Source organism: Heptranchias perlo, chromosome 23 (assembly GCF_035084215.1).
Source record: "Heptranchias perlo isolate sHepPer1 chromosome 23, sHepPer1.hap1, whole genome shotgun sequence".
Classification (NCBI taxonomy): Eukaryota; Metazoa; Chordata; class Chondrichthyes; order Hexanchiformes; family Hexanchidae; genus Heptranchias; species Heptranchias perlo.
The window spans coordinates 43,973,244-43,991,501 of NC_090347.1; the positions used below are offsets into that span (position 1 = coordinate 43,973,244).

Sequence of the window (18,258 nt, forward strand, 5' to 3'; positions counted from 1 at the left end):
AGTCGTCTCTTGCCATTTGATGGTGCCAATATAAATTATCCTAGGACCTCAAGGATTATGATCGTATCTGGGAGAGATCTGTGCTTGTTGAGGTTCCCTTGGGTACACCCTGCTGTTGCGTTACTGGCACCACCACTCTTAATTCAGTCTATCTAACATCAGAGGCAGTGATAAAGAGACTCGAGCACAAAGGGAAAGATGGGTAACGAGAGAGAGAGAGAACCAAGAAACAGAAAAAGCTGCTGAGAGAAATTGAGAAAGAGGGGCAGGAAAAGAGGCATGCTGGGGCAAAAGGGAGAGGAAGAAAGTGATAAAGAAACAAACATGGAGAATGAGATAACAGGAGAGGCAGAGGACATGAGAAGACAGGAAAACAGACACAATTGAAGCCAACAGTTAGTCACGTTAAGAGACAATATCCTGGGGTGAAGGCAGCTGGTCAACTTTAGTTCCTTGTTCATTTTATTTTCAGAAACTATCTGAATGATTTCATAATGTCTGAACATTCCTTACTATAGATGTTAGCAGTGGCTCACTGGTAGCACTCTCTCCTGCGTCAGGTTGCGGGTTCAAGCCTTACTTCAGAGACTTCAGCGCATAATCCAGGCTGACACTTCAGTGCAGTACTGACGGAATGCTGCATTGTCAGAGGTGCCTTCTTTCGGATAAACCAAGGCCTCATCTGCTCTCTCAGGTGGACTATTCGAAGAAGAGCAGGGGAGTTCTCCATATGTTCTGGCCAACATTTATCCCTCAACCAACATCTAAAACAGATTATCTGGTCATTTATTTTGTTGTTGTTTATGGGACCTTGCTGTGTGCAAATTAGCTTCTGTGTTTTCTACATTACAATAGTGACTACACTTCAAAACTACTTCATTGGTTGTGAAGCACTTTGGGACATCCTGTGATCATGAATGCAAGTTCTTTCTCCTCTATGCACTCGGTATCATTAAAACTATAGAATCTCTGCGTCAATATTCTAATAAATATTCTTCAAAATCCTGTCAATGTTTCAATTAAACACCACTTCTGGCCCTGAACATGCCCTCCCCCAAACAGTCGCTGGTACTGATTTGATGACGGGGAGCTGAGGGGGCAGTTGAAGAATGCAGGGCTCGTGGACACTTGAATTCCCAAAACACCACCACAAAGGCTTTGAAGTCTTTTCATAAAGACTGACAGAGAATCCATTGTCATGGAAATAGATTATTCAACTCGGTTAGTAATAACAGCCAATACCAGCACTGGGCAGTGGCTTTGTGAGAGCTGATGCATCAAACTGTGGCTCTGTGCTGTCACAGGCCTGATACTCTGCAGAGGAGATTAAATGGGTGGATAAAGTCCATGAAAGGGTAGAGTGTACAGGGCTATGGAAGGGGATTAAATGGATGAGGAATAGTCCATGATAGGGTAGAGTGTACATGAACTGTGGAAGAAGATTAAATGGGTGGTAGAGTCCATGATAGGGTAGTTTTTACAGGGGCTGTGGAAGGAGATTAAATGGGTGGGTAGAGTCAATGATAGAGTAAATTGTACAGGGGCTGTGGAAGGGGATTAAATGGATGGGGTAGATCCATGATAGGGGAGAGTCTACATGGGTTGTGGAAGTGGATTAAATGGGTGGGTAAAGTCCATAATAGGGTAGAGTGTACATGAGCTGTGGGAGGAGATTAAATTGTTAGGTAGAGGCCATGATAGGGGAGAGTGTGCATAGGCTGTAGGGGAAGGTTAAATGGGGTGGGTAGAGTCAATGATAGGGTACAGTGCACATAGGCTGTGGAAGGGGATTAAATGGATGGGTTTGAGTCAATGATAGAATAGGGTACTGAGGCTGTGGAAGGGGATTAAATGGATGGGTTTGAGTCAATGATAGGATAGGGTACTGAGGCTGTGGAAAGGGATTAAATGGGTGGGTAGAGACAATGACAGGGTTGTGGAAAGAGTGGGGTTGGTGGGCTGAATGGCCCATTCTCATTCAACTTCTCTCGTGTTCCTAACTGCGGTGGCTGATCTATGCAAAACATAAAAACAAAAAGGCAAAGCAAAAAATAAAGCCTTAAGACACACAAAAAGAAACTTGCACAACCTCAAATTAGTGCAACATGAACCAACAGGTAGGAGTGATCCCACACAGTCTGAGTGAAAGACACGTCAGAGATACAGAGACCTTGGGGAAAGTCACCTCACAGGATTGGACGACGGAGATGGATTTAAGGGAAAGTCCTCTTCTGTCTAACTCATTTCCTGAGCAGAGGTCACCAGCACCCAAGATGGGTGCCAAGCAAGCCATGACTACAGTCACAGCAAAAGGGCAGCAAGAAGTGGTGCAGGTCAAGGAAGGAGAGATACTCGATCTACATCTACAATGTGATGAAGTAGGCTCACCCCGACACCAGCATCTCCTCCAAGGCCATGAGCATTATGAGCTCCTTTGTGAACGATATTTTTGAGCGCATGGCGGGTGAAGGTCCCCGCTTGGCCCATTACAATAAGCACTTGACCATCAGCTCCCGGGAGATCTAGGGAGCAATGCGCCTGCTGCTGCTCCGGGGGAGCTGGTCAAACTCGCCCTGTTGGAAGGGGCAAGGGCTGTGACCAAGCACACCAGCTCCAAGTAAAACTCCACGATGTACTGTGAAAAAAAACCCAACACCCCGGGATTTCCTCGGAGCTGCTCCTGCTCCTGGCCTAAACCATGTCTACGTGCACAATAAACGGGGTTTCTGCTGCACTTCCGACGAAGATACGAAGACAAAGCAGGAGCAGCTCCAAGGAAATTCCTGGTCCATGGTGTTATCGAAGCTGTAACTTTATCGGGGGGGGGGGAGGGGAGCAATTCCAATAGGAAGCAGCCCATAGCCCAAGACAAGAAAACAGTAACATTTTTCCTAACCCCCCCCCCTTCCCCCACCCCCCTGCTCCTCCTCCAAAGCCAATTGAATCCTTGAGGCTTCCATGCCAGATCCACCCCAGCTCTGGTGATATCGCCGTATGCCCCCCACATATAACAGGATATTTACTGCATATAACATCAGATCACTGTGACTCACAAAACGTCCAAGATCATGTGAGAGATCTCAGGGAGGAGGGGGAAGAAGCAAATCACGCACACATGTACCCACCCATTGTTGAGTTGGGTTAATGAAAGACTGGCATTTATAGAGCTCCTTTCATGACCTCAGGACATCCCAAAGCACTTCACAGCCAATTAAGTACTTCTGAAGTGTAGTCATTGTTGTAATGTAGGAAACAGAGCAGCCAACGTACGCACAGCAAGATCCCACAAACAGCAATGTGATAATCATCAGATTATCTGTTTTAGTGTTGTTGGTTGAGGGATGAATATTGGCCAGGAAACCAGGAGAACTCCCCTGCTCTTCTTTGAAATAGTGCCATGGGATAATTTATGTCCAACTGAGAGGACAGACAGGGCCTCAGTTTAACGTCTTACACGAAAGACGGCACCTCTGACAGTGCAGCACTCCCTCAGTACTATATTATGTGTTCAAGTCAATGGAGCTGGGCTTGAACCTATGACCTTTTGACACCGAGGCTAACAACTAAGCCACGGCTGACAAGGGCTGTAGAACAATCTGTTTTTTCACCAGTATGATTGTGTTGGAGATTGTTGTGCTCTGAGGGTTGCTGATATGTATTACCTTGTTGTAGGTGCCTAGATTTTTATGTTGGAAAGGGAGGCTGAGTAGACCCTACATACTGGAGGATGGCTTATCTGTGAGAACATTGTTAAAATAGTGGAACTTCTATTATTCACCATAATGGCGGGGGCCTCCCTGGTGGGAATTGAAAAATGGTGGATAATTGAACATCTGGTCGTTTTTGGTCTTACAAGTGCGATGCAGCAATAATCTCGGCACAAGAATGACAATACATACTGAGAAAATAACAAAGAAAAGGTTGTTTTAGTCACCAAGGGGATAGACCACAAACAAAAGGAGATGAGCAATACTCGCTCAAGGCTTTTTCCCATGAAATTTCTGGTGGATTATTGGGAAGGTGGATAATGGAAGTTCCAGTATAATTTGTTCATTTTGTTGAACACTAGTCAATGAGGTTGCTGTGTTAAATCAACAATTGGATGGGGTCGACTCAGATAGGTTTACGTCGTGACCCCTGTTAATCTCTCATTGCAGCTAGCTATGGGAGAGATCAGACCTGACAACACACACCAAGACCGCAATAGAAGACATATCACAGATTAAAGAAAGAGCTTGCATTTATATAGCACCTTTCACAACCTCAGAATGTCCCAAAATGCTTTACAGCCAATTAAGTACTTTTTGTTAAAGTGTAGTCACTGTTGTAATGTAAGAAACGCTGCAGCCAATTTGCGCACAGCAAGATCCCACAAACAGCAATGAGATAAATGACTAGATCATCTGTTTTAGTGAAGTTGGTTGAGAGATAAACGTTGGCCAGGACATGGGGAGAACTCCCCTGCTCTTCTTCGAATAGTGACGTGGGATCTTTTATGTCCACCTGAGAGAGCAGATGAGCCATTCAGCCTCTCGAGCCTCTTCCACCATTCATTTAGATCATGGCCGATCCGTATCTTAACTCCATCTTGTTCCCACCTTAATTCCGTAACCCTTAATATCTTTGCCTAACAAAAATCTATCAATCTCAGTTTTGAAATTTTCAATTGACCCCCAGCCTCAACAGCTTTTTGGGGGAGAGAGTTCCAGATTTCCACTACCCTTTGTGTGAAGAAGTGCTTCCTGACATCACCCCTGAACGGCCTAGCTCTAATTTTAAGGTTATGCCCCCCTTATTCTGGACTGCCCCACCAGAGGAAATAATTTCTCTCTATCTACCCAATCAAATCCTTCAATCATCTTAAACACCTTGATTAGATCACCCCCTAATCTTCTATACTCAAGGCATTGGGACTGCAGAGAGTGTAGAGCTCTTGCAGTGCACCATATTACTGAGATATTCTATAATTTTCACGTGACCATTTTTACACACACTGAGTTCACACAATCAATAATAGTGCATATAATTCCAATGCAGTATCCAATTGGATAAGTGTGCTCATTTACTCATAGCTGCTTATCAGAACAAGTGGAACCTAACTGCCCTCCAGCCAAAGCTGAACAGCACCACTCACCAGAACGCTTTTGGTCTACACCCCCGCTTTAGGCAGACCCCACCATAGATATACACACTGCGGGAGAACTAGCTCATGATGTTGTAGAGGAGGCACAGAGTGAGTCACTGACATTGGTGAGGAAGGGATTCCAGTGGTCGAGTAGCCAGCTGGTACAAAGCAGATGGCCGACTAGCTGAGTGCCCCTCCTACACTGTAACAATGCAGTAACAAGGAAAATGCTGACTTTCAACTTCCTTTTTGCCAATGTTATTTGATCCATTTGTAGAGGCAGAAGAATCCGCAGACCAACACTAATCAAATGGTCTGTCTGTGCTCACCACAAACCTCTCACCAGTCTTTACTCATGTCTACTTTTGGGTTAGAATTAGTGAAGAAAAAAAGATAGGCCATATTATATATGTTTCCCTTGGATGGGATGTCATAGAGTTATGTAGCTCTGATATTGTGAGTATGAGCGAGTTTATCCAGTGCAAAGTGTACCTCTATGCAATTTTTCTGGAATTTCATGTTGCATTGGTTGGGATTCCTGGAGCTGCATGGCTGCATTGGTTGGGATTCCTGGAGCTGCATGGCTGCATTGGTTGGGATTCCTGGAGCTGCATGGCTGCATTGGTTGGGATTCCTGGAGCTGCATGGCTGCATTGGTTGGGATTCCTGGAGCTGCATGGCTGCATTGGTTGGGATTCCTGGAGCTGCATGGCTGCACTGCTGCTGTAGATGAGTGTGTTATATAATTATGATAACTACTGTACTAATATTGAAAAAGGTCTTGTATTTATATAGTACCTTATTACATGTCATAAAATATCACCAATCACTTCATAAAAATTATTTTTGAAGTGCAGTCAGGGATGTTTTGCAGGTGAACTCTGCAGCCAAATTGTGCAGAGCAAGATCCCACAAACAGCAATGAGATAAATGACTGGTTAACCTGTTTTTTGTTTTAGTGGTGTTGATTGATGGATAAACATTGGCCAGGACACTGGGGAGAACTTCCCTGCTCTTCTAGTGCCATGGGATTTTTTTTTTACATTCACCTGCGAGGGCAGATGGGCCCTCTGTTTAACGTATCACCTAAAAGATGGCACCTCCGACAGTGCAGCATTCCCTCGGTACTGCACTGGAGTGGATTACAAGGCTCCAGCCCTGGGGTGGGACTGACATATTGTGGGGAATTCAGGGGCTGTGCTGTTGCACTTTGTACAGAAGCTGACTTGACTTTCACTGTTCTGTGGCTGGGTATTGAGTCGGTGGCCCCGGGTGGGGGAGGCGGTGTGTTCTGATCCTGCCCCTGCAGGTGAGTGAGGAATGCTGGAGTTAGTCAGAGGGTGACGCTGTGCCATCATCACCAGGTACATACCTGTACGGAGAGTGAGTGAGAGAAAAACAAACTTCTCCAAACTCCGGGAGGGACTGCATTCGGGCTCCAATCAACCGAGCGAGAGAGTCAAAGTGGGAAGGAGACGAAAAGGCCAAGTCAATATTTAACCAGGACACTCGTCTCGGGCCGGCTGCTGACTGAAGGTAGGTGAAGTTCAAGGGGTTTGGGAATGGGGCTGAGCTGCACTCGCTCGGGCAGGGGGTCTGGGGTCTGGATGGACAGCTCAAGGGGCTGAATTTGTTGCAATCAAGACGGAGACTGGACCCAGGCTGGGGGTGGGGGCGATAGGGCAGAGGGGAGCGGGAGAAACTGACAAACCCACTCCGGGACTGGGAGTGAAACTGACCAGAGCGTCGAGTGTGCGGCCAACGGGGCGGGGAGAGGGCACTCTGAGCCCGGGGGGAGAGGGCACTCTGAGCCCGGGGGGAGAGGGCACTCTGAGCCCGGGGGGAGAGGGCACTCTGAGCCCGGGGGGAGAGGGCACTCTGAGCCCGGGGGGAGAGGGCACTCTGAGCCCGGGGGGAGAGGGCACTCTGAGCCCGGGGGGAGAGGGCACTCTGAGCCCGGGGGGAGACTGCACCCTGAGCCCGGGGAGAGACTGCACTCTGAGCCCGGGGGAACTGCACCCTGAGCCCGGGGGGATCTGTACCCTGATCCCGGGGAGAGACTGCACCCTGAGCCCGGGGAGAGACTGCACCCAGAGCCCGGGGAGAGACTGCACCCTGAGCCCGGGGGAACTGCACCCTGAGCCCGGGGGGATCTGTACCCTGATCCCGGGGAGAGACTGCACCCTGATCCCGGGGAGAGACTGCACCCTGAGCCCGGGGAGAGACTGCACCCTGATCCCGGGGGGAGGGCATCCTGAGCCCGGGGAGAGACTGCAGCAAGAGCCCGGGGGGAGACTGCACCCTGAGCCCGGGGAGTGACTGCACCCTGAGCCCGGGGAGAGACTGCACCCTGAGCCCGGGGAGAGACTGCACCCTGAGCCCGGGGGGATCTGCACCCTGAGCCCGGGGAGAGACTGTACCCTGAGCCCGGGGAGAGACTGTACCCTGAGCCCGGGGAGAGACTGCACCCTGAGCCCGGGGAGAGACTGCACCCTGAGCCCGGGGAGAGACTGCACCCTGAGCCCGGGGAGAGACTGCACCCTGAGCCTGGGGAGAGACTGCACCCAGAGCCCGGGGAGAGACTGCACCCAGAGCCCGGGGGGATCTGCACCCTGATCCCGGGGGGATCTGCACCCTGAGCCCGGGGAGAGACTGCACCCTGAGCCCGGGGAGAGACTGCACCCAGAGCCCGGGGAGATCTGTACCCTGATCCCGGGGGGATCTGCACCCTGAGCCCGGGGAGAGACTGCACCCTGAGCCCGGGGAGAGACTGCACCCTGATCCCGGGGGGATCTGCACCCTGAGCCCGGGGAGAGACTGCACCCTGAGCCCGGGGAGAGACTGCACCCTGAGCCCGGGGGATCTGCACCCTGAGCCCGGGGAGAGACTGCACCCTGATCCCGGGGGAATCTGCACCCTGAGCCCGGGGAGAGACTGCTCCCTGAGCCCGGGGGGAGACTGCACCCTGAGCCCGGGGGGACTTGTACCCTGATCCGCGGCTGGGCTCTCCTGCAACCAGCCTTTTGATTTATTCTCTTTTGACTGTTCGCGAAGTTTGATCAGAAGCGGCAGATCCTTCGTATTCAGCCCGACTTTAGCGAGCTCCAGACCGAGGGGCTCTCAACTTTCCCTCCACTTGAACGTAATAAACTTTTGGGGAATTCCCCCCCCCACCTCGCACCCTCGGGAATCTTTCCCTGACCCCGCACCGCGAGCTGGAAACAAGACCCGGAGAGTCTCCGTCCAATAATGTCCCAGCCGGGCACAGGTCTGACTTTCCTGCCCAGCCCAAGGCATCGTCTCAACCACAGCGAGACCCGTGTGGCCAGAGCTGTCAGTCTGAGGGACCAATGACTGGCTTTTGATTTCTCCGCCCACCAGGATCTGGAGGTAGTTTCCCGGGATTTTAGGGATATTTGTGGGGTCAGGAGTATTTCAGGGAGGTTTTTTTTTTGCATTTGTCTTTTTTTTTGGTGGGAGTGTGTTTTTTGAGCAGTGCTGGTCTCCACGGTTAAAAAGCTGAGCTCTTTCTCTGTTATAGAATGAGGTGTTTCACCCCTGGCCAGTGAGAGATGTGATGGTTGGAGCAGGCTGGGGTTCTCTCAGTGGGGTGAGAGGGGCCAATGACTCTGCTCACTCCCTGAGGTCTCCTGGTCACCGCCTTAGTGAAGATTTCCGCTTGATCCGAAATTCTGGCGAAAACCAGAACGTTCTCTGAAACTGACAGCAGTTTGACTAGAAATACCCTGCAGAGGGCAGGGGTCACCCTCCCCCACCCCCCGTGATTCCCCCCCACCCCCAGTGTGACTCACACCAGATTCCTTCCCCTCCCCCTGAGTGTGTCTCACACCAGATTCCTTCCCCTCCCCCTGAGTGTGTCTCACACCAGATTCCTTCCCCTCCCCCAGTGTGACTCACACCAGATTCCTTCCCCTCCCCCTGAGTGTGTCCCACACCAGGTTCCTTCTCTCCTAGTTCCTGTAGATGCTGTCTCTTGCTGGGCTGCAGTTCACAGGTGCTGCCCATCCTCCAGTACCTTATAGCCCTGGTTAGTCCTCACACCTGAACCTAGGCAGTGAATGTCAGCAGGTTACTTGACTGAGGCTGAGTCCAGTCCTGTTCTCACCTAGCATCTATACATGGGCACTGGAGCGGGGTGGGGGGGGGATTGGAGCGGGCACTCTGGCTCATATTCACCTGTCTAGAACAGTGATGGAAAGAATTTGTGTTTATATAGGGCCTTTCCGACATAGTCTCTCCCCGGGCTGAATGGCCTCCTTCTATGCTGTAAGAGTCTATGATGATTCTTATCACCTCCACAGGACATCCTAAAGTGCTTAACAGCCAATGAAGTACTTTTAAAGTGTGATCACTGTTGTTATGTAGGCAAACACAGAAGCCAATTGGTGCACAGGAGGATCCCACAGCCAGTAAATTGAAATCCAGTTCCACGGGTGCTAGCAGCCCTCATTCAAGTGACCAGTTATTTTACTGATATTGGTTGAGGGATTGGCCAGGACACCGGGGAGAACTCCTCTGCTCCTCTTCCAATAGTGCCACAGGACTCCGTGAACAGGCAGTTTAATGTCTCATCCGAAAGACGGCACCTCCAACAATACACCACTCCCTCAGTACTCCGCTGGAGGTGTCAGCCTAGATTATGTGCTCAAGTCTTTGGAGTGGGACTTGAACCCACAACCTTCTGACTCCGAGATGAGAGTGCCACAGTGGTGGCTGAGCCCAATCATAGCTCGGATCAGATAACTCAGCACAGGTTGGGATTGAACACGGGGCCTTCTTGTCTGTTGGCCCTGCTAGCCCATCATGGAGCTACCATCTCTATAGTTTGACTCTACAGTACATATTTGGAAAATTGGCTCTATATTCTATAAACCCCTGATCATTGTGTATTTTATAGATTCTTCACAAACTCTATATCCTATAGGTTCCTAGCTCACCCTGTATGCTATAGATTGTTCACAAGCCCATGTCCTATAGATTCCTAGCTCACGCTTTATTCTATAGATTGTTCACAAGCCCATGTCCTATAGATTCCTAGCTCACGCTTTATTCTATAGATTGTTCACAAGCTCTGCATCCTATATAATCCTAGCTCATTGTATTCTATAGATTGTTGGCAAGCTTTAGATAGTATAGATTCCTAGCTCATTCTGTAGGTCATAGGTTCCTGGCTCACTTTGTATTTCATACATTGTCGGCTTGATAGTGTGGTGCGGTGGGTTAATGCACTGCCCTTTCATATCTGGGACTTGGCTTAAAATCCATCCCTGAAGGGGTAAAGATCTCTCTCTCTTTAAGGGGTGAAGATCTCTCTCTCTAAGGGAAAAGATCTCTCTCTCTAAGGGAAAAGATCTCTCTCTCTAAGGGAGAAGATCTCTCTCTCTAAGGGTGAAGATCTCTCTCTCTAAGGGTGAAGATCTCTCTCTCTAAGGGTGAAGATCTCTCTAAGGGTGAAGATCTCTCTCTCTAAGGGTGAAGATCTCTCTCTCTCTAAGGGTGAAGATCTCTCTCTCTCTAAGGGTGAAGATCTCTCTCTCTCTAAGGGTGAAGATCTTTCTCTCTTTAAGGGGTGAAGATCTCTCTCTCTCTCTCTAAGGGGTGAAAATCTCTCTAAGGGATAAAGATCTCTCTCTAAGGGTGATCTCTCTCTCTCTAAAGGGTGAAGATCTCTCTCTCTCTCTAAGGATGATCTCTCTCTCTAAGGGGTGAAGATCTCTCCCTCTCTTAGGGTGATCTCTCTCTCTCTCTAAGGGGTGAAGACTTCTCTCTCTAAGGGGTGAAGATCTCTCTCTCCAAGGGTTGAGAAAATCTCTTTCTCTAAGGGTGAAGATGTCTCTCTCTCTCGAAGGGTGAAGATCTCTCTCCAAGGGTTGATAAAATCTCTCTCTCTAAGGGTAAAGATCTCTCTCTCTCTAAGGGGTGAAAATCTCTCTCTCTCTAAGGGGTGAAGATCTCTCTCTCTAAGGGGTGAAGATCTCTCTCTCTCTAAGGGGTGAAGATCTCTCTCTAAGGGATGAAGATCTCTCTCTCTCTAAGGGTGATGATCTCTCTCTAAGAGGTGAAGATCTCTCTCTCTAGGGGTAAAGATCTCTCTCTCTAAGGGTGAAGATCTCTCTCTCTCTAAGGGTAAAGATCTCTCTCTAAGGGGTGAAGATCTTTCTCTCTAAGGGTGATCTCTCTCTCTAAGGGGTGAAAATCTCTCTAAGGGATAAAGATCTCTCTCTAAGGGTGATCTCTCTCTCTCTAAGGGGTGAAGATCTCTCTCTCTCTAAGGGGTGAAGATCTCTCTCTCTCTCTAAGGATGATCTCTAAGGGGTGAAGATCTCTCCCTCTCTTAGGGTGATCTCTCTCTCTCTAAGGGGTGAAGATCTCTCTCTAAGGGTTGAGAAAATCTCTCTAAGGGGTGAAGATCTCTCTCTAAGGGTTGAGAAAATCTCTCTCTCTAAGGGGTGAAGATCTCTCTCTCTAAGGGGTGAAGATCTCTCTCTAAGGGGTAAAGATCTCTCTCTCTCTAAGGGTGAAGATCTCTCTCTCTCTAAGGGGTGAAGATCTCTCTCTCTAAGGGGTGAAGATCTCTCTCTAAGGGGTAAAGATCTCTCTCTCTCTAAGGGTGAAGATCTCTCTCTAAGGGTGATGATCTCTCTCTCTCTAAGAGGTGAAGATCTCTCTAGGGGTAAAGATCTCTCTCTCTCTCTAAGGGTGAAGATCTCTCTCTCTAAGGGGTGAAGATCTCTCTCGAAGGAGTGAAGATCTCTCTCTCTAAGGGTGATCTCTCTCTCTAAGGGGTGAAAATCTCTCTAAGGGATAAAGATCTCTCTCTTAGGGTGATCTCTCTCTCTCTCTAAGGGGTGAAGATCTCTCTCTCCAAGGGTTGAGAAAATCTCTCTTTCTAAGGGTGAAGATCTCTCTCTCTCTAAGGGGTGAAGATCTCTCTCTAAGGGGTGAAGATCTCTCTCTAAGGGTTGAGAAAATCTCTCTAAGGGGTGAAGATCTCTCTCTCTCTAAGGGGTGAAGATCTCTCTCTCTAAGGGTGAAGATCTCTCTCTAAGGGTGATGATCTCTCTCTCTAAGAGGTGAAGATCTCTCTAGGGGTAAAGATCTCTCTCTCTCTCTCTAAGGGTGAAGATCTCTCTCTCTCTCTCTCTAAGGGTGAAGATCTCTCTCTCTAAGGGTAAAGATCTCTCTCTCTCTAAGGGTGAAGATCTCTCTCTCTAAGGGGTGAAGATCTCTCTCTCTCTAAGGGTGAAGATCTCTCTCTCTCTAAGGGGTGAGGATTCTGTCTCTAAGGGATTAAGATCTTTCTTTCTCTCTGACGTGGACCTCAGTGATGCAGTAGGTTAGACACTGCACTTTCACCTCTGGGACCTGGATTCAAGTCCATCTGATGTACAAAGAGAAAAGTCTCCTCTTTCTATTGACTGTAAGGTTCTCCATGGCATGAGTTTGGACAAGCTCCATCCAGTTTCCTGGTGAGTGTGGGCCCACAACACAAAGCTGCTGCTGTCTGCTCTCCTTCAGAGCTGATGGACAATGTGAACCATGGAGACGCTCTCTCTAGTGCAGTGAAGGTTGTTTGGGTAATGTGGAAGGGCCCCTCCTCACCTAATGCACCAAAAATAAAAAGTAAGAGAAAGATAAAGGGTGCCATTCTGTATTCTCTTCATCCCTGCTTAGCTTAGATAGGACATTATCTGAACTATAGGAGATTGCAGCAATGAGCACCGATCCTGCTAATTTTACAGTGCTGAAAGGGATCCTGAGCCATTGGAGAGACTGTTTATTTGAGCAGAAAGAGCTGTTTCAGTTTCCTCCTCCTCTCCTGAGGTTGTTGACCTCTGCTTGGATTTGGTTCCAAGGGAAGCAGGTATCTAGCCCATGTGGCCAGCCTAGACAGAGAGCCTCAGCAGGTTATTCAACCACAGGAATATCCCAGAGACCAATTTTGCCCTCACCCAATACCCATACCCATGCATTTACCAACGGGGGGTCGGGATGGGGGTGTCACTGGATAGCAAACAGGTCTGGGAACCCTGGCTGATTTGCCTCCTCCCAATTGTGGCACTCCTACTTGTTGCCCCAGCTGAGAGCAGCTAACATAGGAACAGGAGGAGGCCATTCAGCTCCTCGAGTTGGTACCACCATTCAATAAGATCATGGCTGATCTGCACCTCAACTCCATTTACCTACATTTGCTCCATATCACTCGATACCCTTACTTAACTCATCATAATTGTAAACAATTTTACAACACCAAGTTATAGTCCAACAATTTTATTTTTAATCCCACAAGCTTTCGGAGGCTTCCCCCTTCCTCAGGTGAACGGTGTGGAAATGACATTTTCGAATCCTTCGCATTTTAAAATCACAGAACAATGCCTGGTGATTACTGCCCGTTGCCAAGGCAATCACAGTGAGCAGACAGAAAGGTGTCACCGAAAAAGGCCACCGAATATACAAACCCCCCAAAAAAAAGAGAGAGAGAGATAAGGAAGACAGTCAATGACCCGTTATATTAAAAACAGATAACATTTGTTCGCTGGTGGGGTTACGTGTAGTGTGACATGAACCCAAGATCTGGGTTGAGGCCGTCCTCATGGGTGCGGAACGCCATCCTACAACTCATCCGCTTCATCCTGGATCACAATGTCTTCACCTTCAATAACCAGTTCTTTACCCAAACACACGGAACAGCCATGGGGACCAAATTCGCACCCCAATACGCCAACATTTTCATGCACAAGTTCGAGCAGGACTTCTTCACTGCACAGGACCTCCAACCAACACTATACACCAGATACATCGACGACATTTTCTTTCTATGGACCCACGGTGAGGAATCACTAAAGAGACTACACGATAACATCAACAAGTTCCATCCCACCATCAAGCTCACCATGGACTACTCCTCAGAATCAGTTTCTTTCTTGGACACACAAATCTCCATCAAAGACGGGCACCTCAGCACCTCACTCTACCACAAGCCCACGGACAACCTCACGATGCTCCACTTTTCCAGCTTCCACCCTAACCACGTCAAAGAGGCCATCCCCTATGGACAGGCCCTGCGAATACACAGGGTCTGCTCAGACGAGGAGGAACGCGATGGACACCTACAGACGCTGAAAGACGCCCTAGTAAGAACGGGATATGACGCTCGACTCATCGATCGACAGTTCCGACGGGCCACAGTGAAAAATCGCGTAGACCTCCTCAGAAGACTAACACGGGACGCAACCAACAGAGTACCCTTCGTCGTCCAATACTTCCCCGGAGCGGAGAAACTACGCCATGTTCTCCGCAGCCTTCAACATGTCATCAATGATGGCGAACACCTCGCTATGGCCATCCCCACACCTCCACTACTCGCCTTTAAACAGCCACCCAACCTCAAACAAACCATCGTTCGCAGCAAATTACCCAGCTTTCAAGAGAACAGCGTCCACGACACCACACAACCCTGCCACGGTAACCTCTGCAAGACATGCCAGATCATCGACACAGATACCACCATCACACGAGAGGACACCACCCACCAGGTGCACGGTTCATACTCCTGTGACTCAGCCAACGTTGTCTACCTCATACGTTGCAGGAAAGGATGCCCCAGAGCATGGTACATTGGCGAGACCATGCAGACGCTGCGACAACGGATGAACGGACACCGCGCAACAATCGCCAAACAGGAGGGTTCTCTCCCTGTCGGGGAACACTTAAGTAGTCATGGACATTCATCCACCGACCTTCGGGTAAGCATACTCCAAGGCGGCCTTCGAGACACACGACTACGCAAAATCGTTGAGCAGAAATTGATAGCCAAGTTCCGCACCCATGAGGACGGCCTCAACCGGGATCTTGGGTTCATGTCACACTACACGTAACCCCACCAGTGAACAAATGTTATCTGTTATTAATATAATGGGTCATTGACTGTCTTCCTTATCTCTCTCTCCTTTTTTTGGGGGGGGTTTGTATATTCGGTGGCCTTTTTAGGTGACACCTTTCTGTCTGCTCACTGTGATTGCCTTGGCAACGGGCAGTAATCACCAGGCATTGTTCTGTGATTTTAAAATGCGAAGGATTCGAAAATGTCATTTCCACACCGTTCACCTGAGGAAGGGGGAAGCCTCCGAAAGCTTGTGGGATTAAAAATAAATTTGTTGGACTATAACTTGGTGTTGTAAAATTGTTTACAATTGTCAACCCCAGTCCATCACCGGCATCTCCACATCATGACTCATCATAGACAAGGAAGAGCCATCTCTCCGAATGGTCCACTCCACAGAATATCCTGCCCTGCTTGGTTTTAGTGTCCAAGTGTCTCTGGCACGCTGTGTGGGTACTTTCCTGTGCTACGCTCTGGTGGCCTTTGACCATCATCTTCCAGACAGTGTGTTATGGACCTCAATCAGACTCCTGACAGAGAGGGGGAAGCTGTACCACTGCAGGCTGCTCTTCTTGGCATTCAGCCCCAGAGCCTGTTCCGCCACTCAATTCGATCATGGCTGATCTGCACCTCATCTTCATTTTCCGGCCTTTGCTCCATATCGCTCAATAACCTTACCCAACAAAAATCTATCAATCTCAGTCTCGGAAGCTCCAATTGTCCCCCAGTGTCCACAGCCCTTTGGGGAAGAGTATCCCAAATTTCTATTACCCTTTATGTGAAAACAAGTGCCAGGGAGGGGAAAAGAAAGAAACAACTTGCATTTATACAGCGCCTTTCACAACCTCGGGACGTCCAAATGCGCTTCACAGCCAATGAAGTACTTTTGAAGTGTAGTCATTGTTGTAATGTAGGAAACACGGCAGCCAATTCGCACACAGCAAGATCCCACAAACAGTGTGGACCAGATAAAGGTAATCTGTTTTAGTGATGTTGGTTGGAGGATAAATATTGGCCGGGACACTCGGGAGAACGCCCCTGCTCTTATTTGAATAGCGCCATGGGAACTTTTACATCTGCCTGAGAGAGCAGACAGGGCCTCAGTTTAACGTCTCATCCAAAAGACAGCAGCTCCGACAGTGCAGCACTCCCTCAGTACTGCACTGGGAGTATCAGTGTGGAACACGTGCTCAAGTCTCTGGAGTGGGGCTATGAACCCACGACCTTCTGACTCAGAGATGAGGGTGCTACCATTGAACCACAGCTGACCCTGTGCCTCTGGTACTTTGTGGCTGGCGCGGTGGGGGGGGGTGGAGAGGAATAGCTAATTGAGCCTATTGAAGGATGAAGTACGAGACACCCAGGGAACGTGGGCCCTCTAATCTGGGAAACATTAAATCAAAAGAAAGCAACACGTGCAGGTACACACACTTACACACTCACACAGGTACACACACTTACACACTCACACACTTATACAGGTACACACACTTACACACTCACACAGGTACACACACTTACACACTCACACACTTATACAGGTACACACACTTACACACTCACACAGGTACACACACTTACACACTCACACACTCACACAGGTACACACACTTACACACTCACACACTTATACAGGTACACACACTCACTCTTATATAGGTATGCACTTACACAGGTACACACACTTACACTTACATAGGTTCACACACTTATATAGGTATACACTTACACAGGTACACACTTACATAGGTACACACGTTTACACAGGTAAACACTTGCACTTACGTAGGTACACATACTTACACAGGTACACACACACAGGTAGACAGTAGACAGATGCACACGCTTACACAGGTAAACACACACACAGATAGGCACTTACACAGGTACACACACTTACATATTTAAGAGTGGGTTAGAAAGTTGGTTGAAGGAAAGTGCGATAAAGGAATAAGGGAACCGGGTGGGTACATGGGGTTAGGATACAGCTGCTGTGAAGGAAAAAAACCAACACGGACTGGTTGGGCCGAATGGCCTGTTTCCATGCTGTAATTTCTCTGTAATGCAAGGGGCAATTAGATGTGTTTCGGAGAGAAAGGGGTTTGAGGGATAAGGTGAGAAGGTGTGTTGGTGGGGTCCATCTTATGAAAACGGATAGGCTTGTTGGGTCAAATGAATGTTTCCTGTTCCTAAAAATTCTTCTTATTTCATTATTAAAATGGACGAGATTATGAATCGAGGGTTGATTAGTAGCAGAGTTTGCCCTGTACCTAATGCTGAGCAGTAACCATGAACCCTTTGTGTTTGATCAGGAGATGGAGCGGTGGAAGATATGGTGCTTGGTGGTGATCGTTGTCCTATTGGGAGCTGTGTGTGAGGGGCAGCGAGGTAAGGTTTATACTTCTACCTGTGGCTTCTCCTCTCTTTTTACAATTTCCCAATAAAGTATTTACCCCTGAGGCCTAGAAATCGGTTTGGGTCGGCTTGGCAGGTATAGTCCCTGTGCCAGGTAGGCGTGAAGCACACCTGATATTGGGCCTCAGACTGGCGAGCTGGGCCTCCCCAGGCAAATCGCTGGTGAAGAGGATTCTAATTTCGGGCCACTACATCTCCGGCAACGATCTTGAGAGCGCGGAGGTGATCGGGAGAGAGGGGGGAGGCGATCGGGAGAGAGGGGGAGGCGATCGGGAAAGAGGGGGAGGTGATCGGGAGAGAGGGGGGAGGCGATCGGGAAAGAGGGGGAGGTGATCGGGAGAGAGGGGGAGGCGATCGGGAGAGAGGGGGGAGGCGATCGGGAGAGAGGGGGGAGGCGATCGGGAGAGAGGGGGGAGGTGATCGGGAGAGAGGGGGGAGGCGATCGGGAAAGAGGGGGAGGCGATCGGGAGAGAGGGGGGAGGTGATCGGGAAAGAGGGGGAGGCGATCGGGAGAGAGGGGGAGGCGATCGGGAGAGAGGGGGAGGCGATCGGGAAAGAGGGGGAGGTGATCGGGAGAGAGGGGGAGGCGATCGGGAGAGAGGGGGGAGGCGATCGGGAGAGAGGGGGGAGGCGATCGGGAGAGAGGGGGAGGTGATCGGGAGAGAGGGGGGAGGCGATCGGGAAAGAGGGGGAGGCACTCGGGAGAGAGGGGGGAGGTGATCGGGAGAGAGGGGGAGGTGATCGGGAGAGGAGGGGAGGTGATCGGGAGGGGGGGAGGTGATGGGAGAGAGGGCGGAAGGTCGGGGGTGGGGGA

General features: G+C 49.4%; 1 protein-coding gene across 1 annotated transcript in view; it reads left to right on the plus strand.

Moving 5' to 3' along the window:
• The first annotated feature begins 2,273 nt into the window (after positions 1 to 2,273).
• itgb4 (integrin, beta 4) overlaps positions 2,274 to 18,258 on the plus strand; it is a 136,798-nt gene continuing 120,813 nt past the window's right edge. The window contains 3 exon segments of the mRNA XM_068004453.1: positions 2,274 to 2,378; positions 8,180 to 8,267; positions 12,572 to 12,723. Of these exon segments, the coding sequence (XP_067860554.1) occupies positions 2,274 to 2,378; positions 8,180 to 8,267; positions 12,572 to 12,723 (345 nt within the window).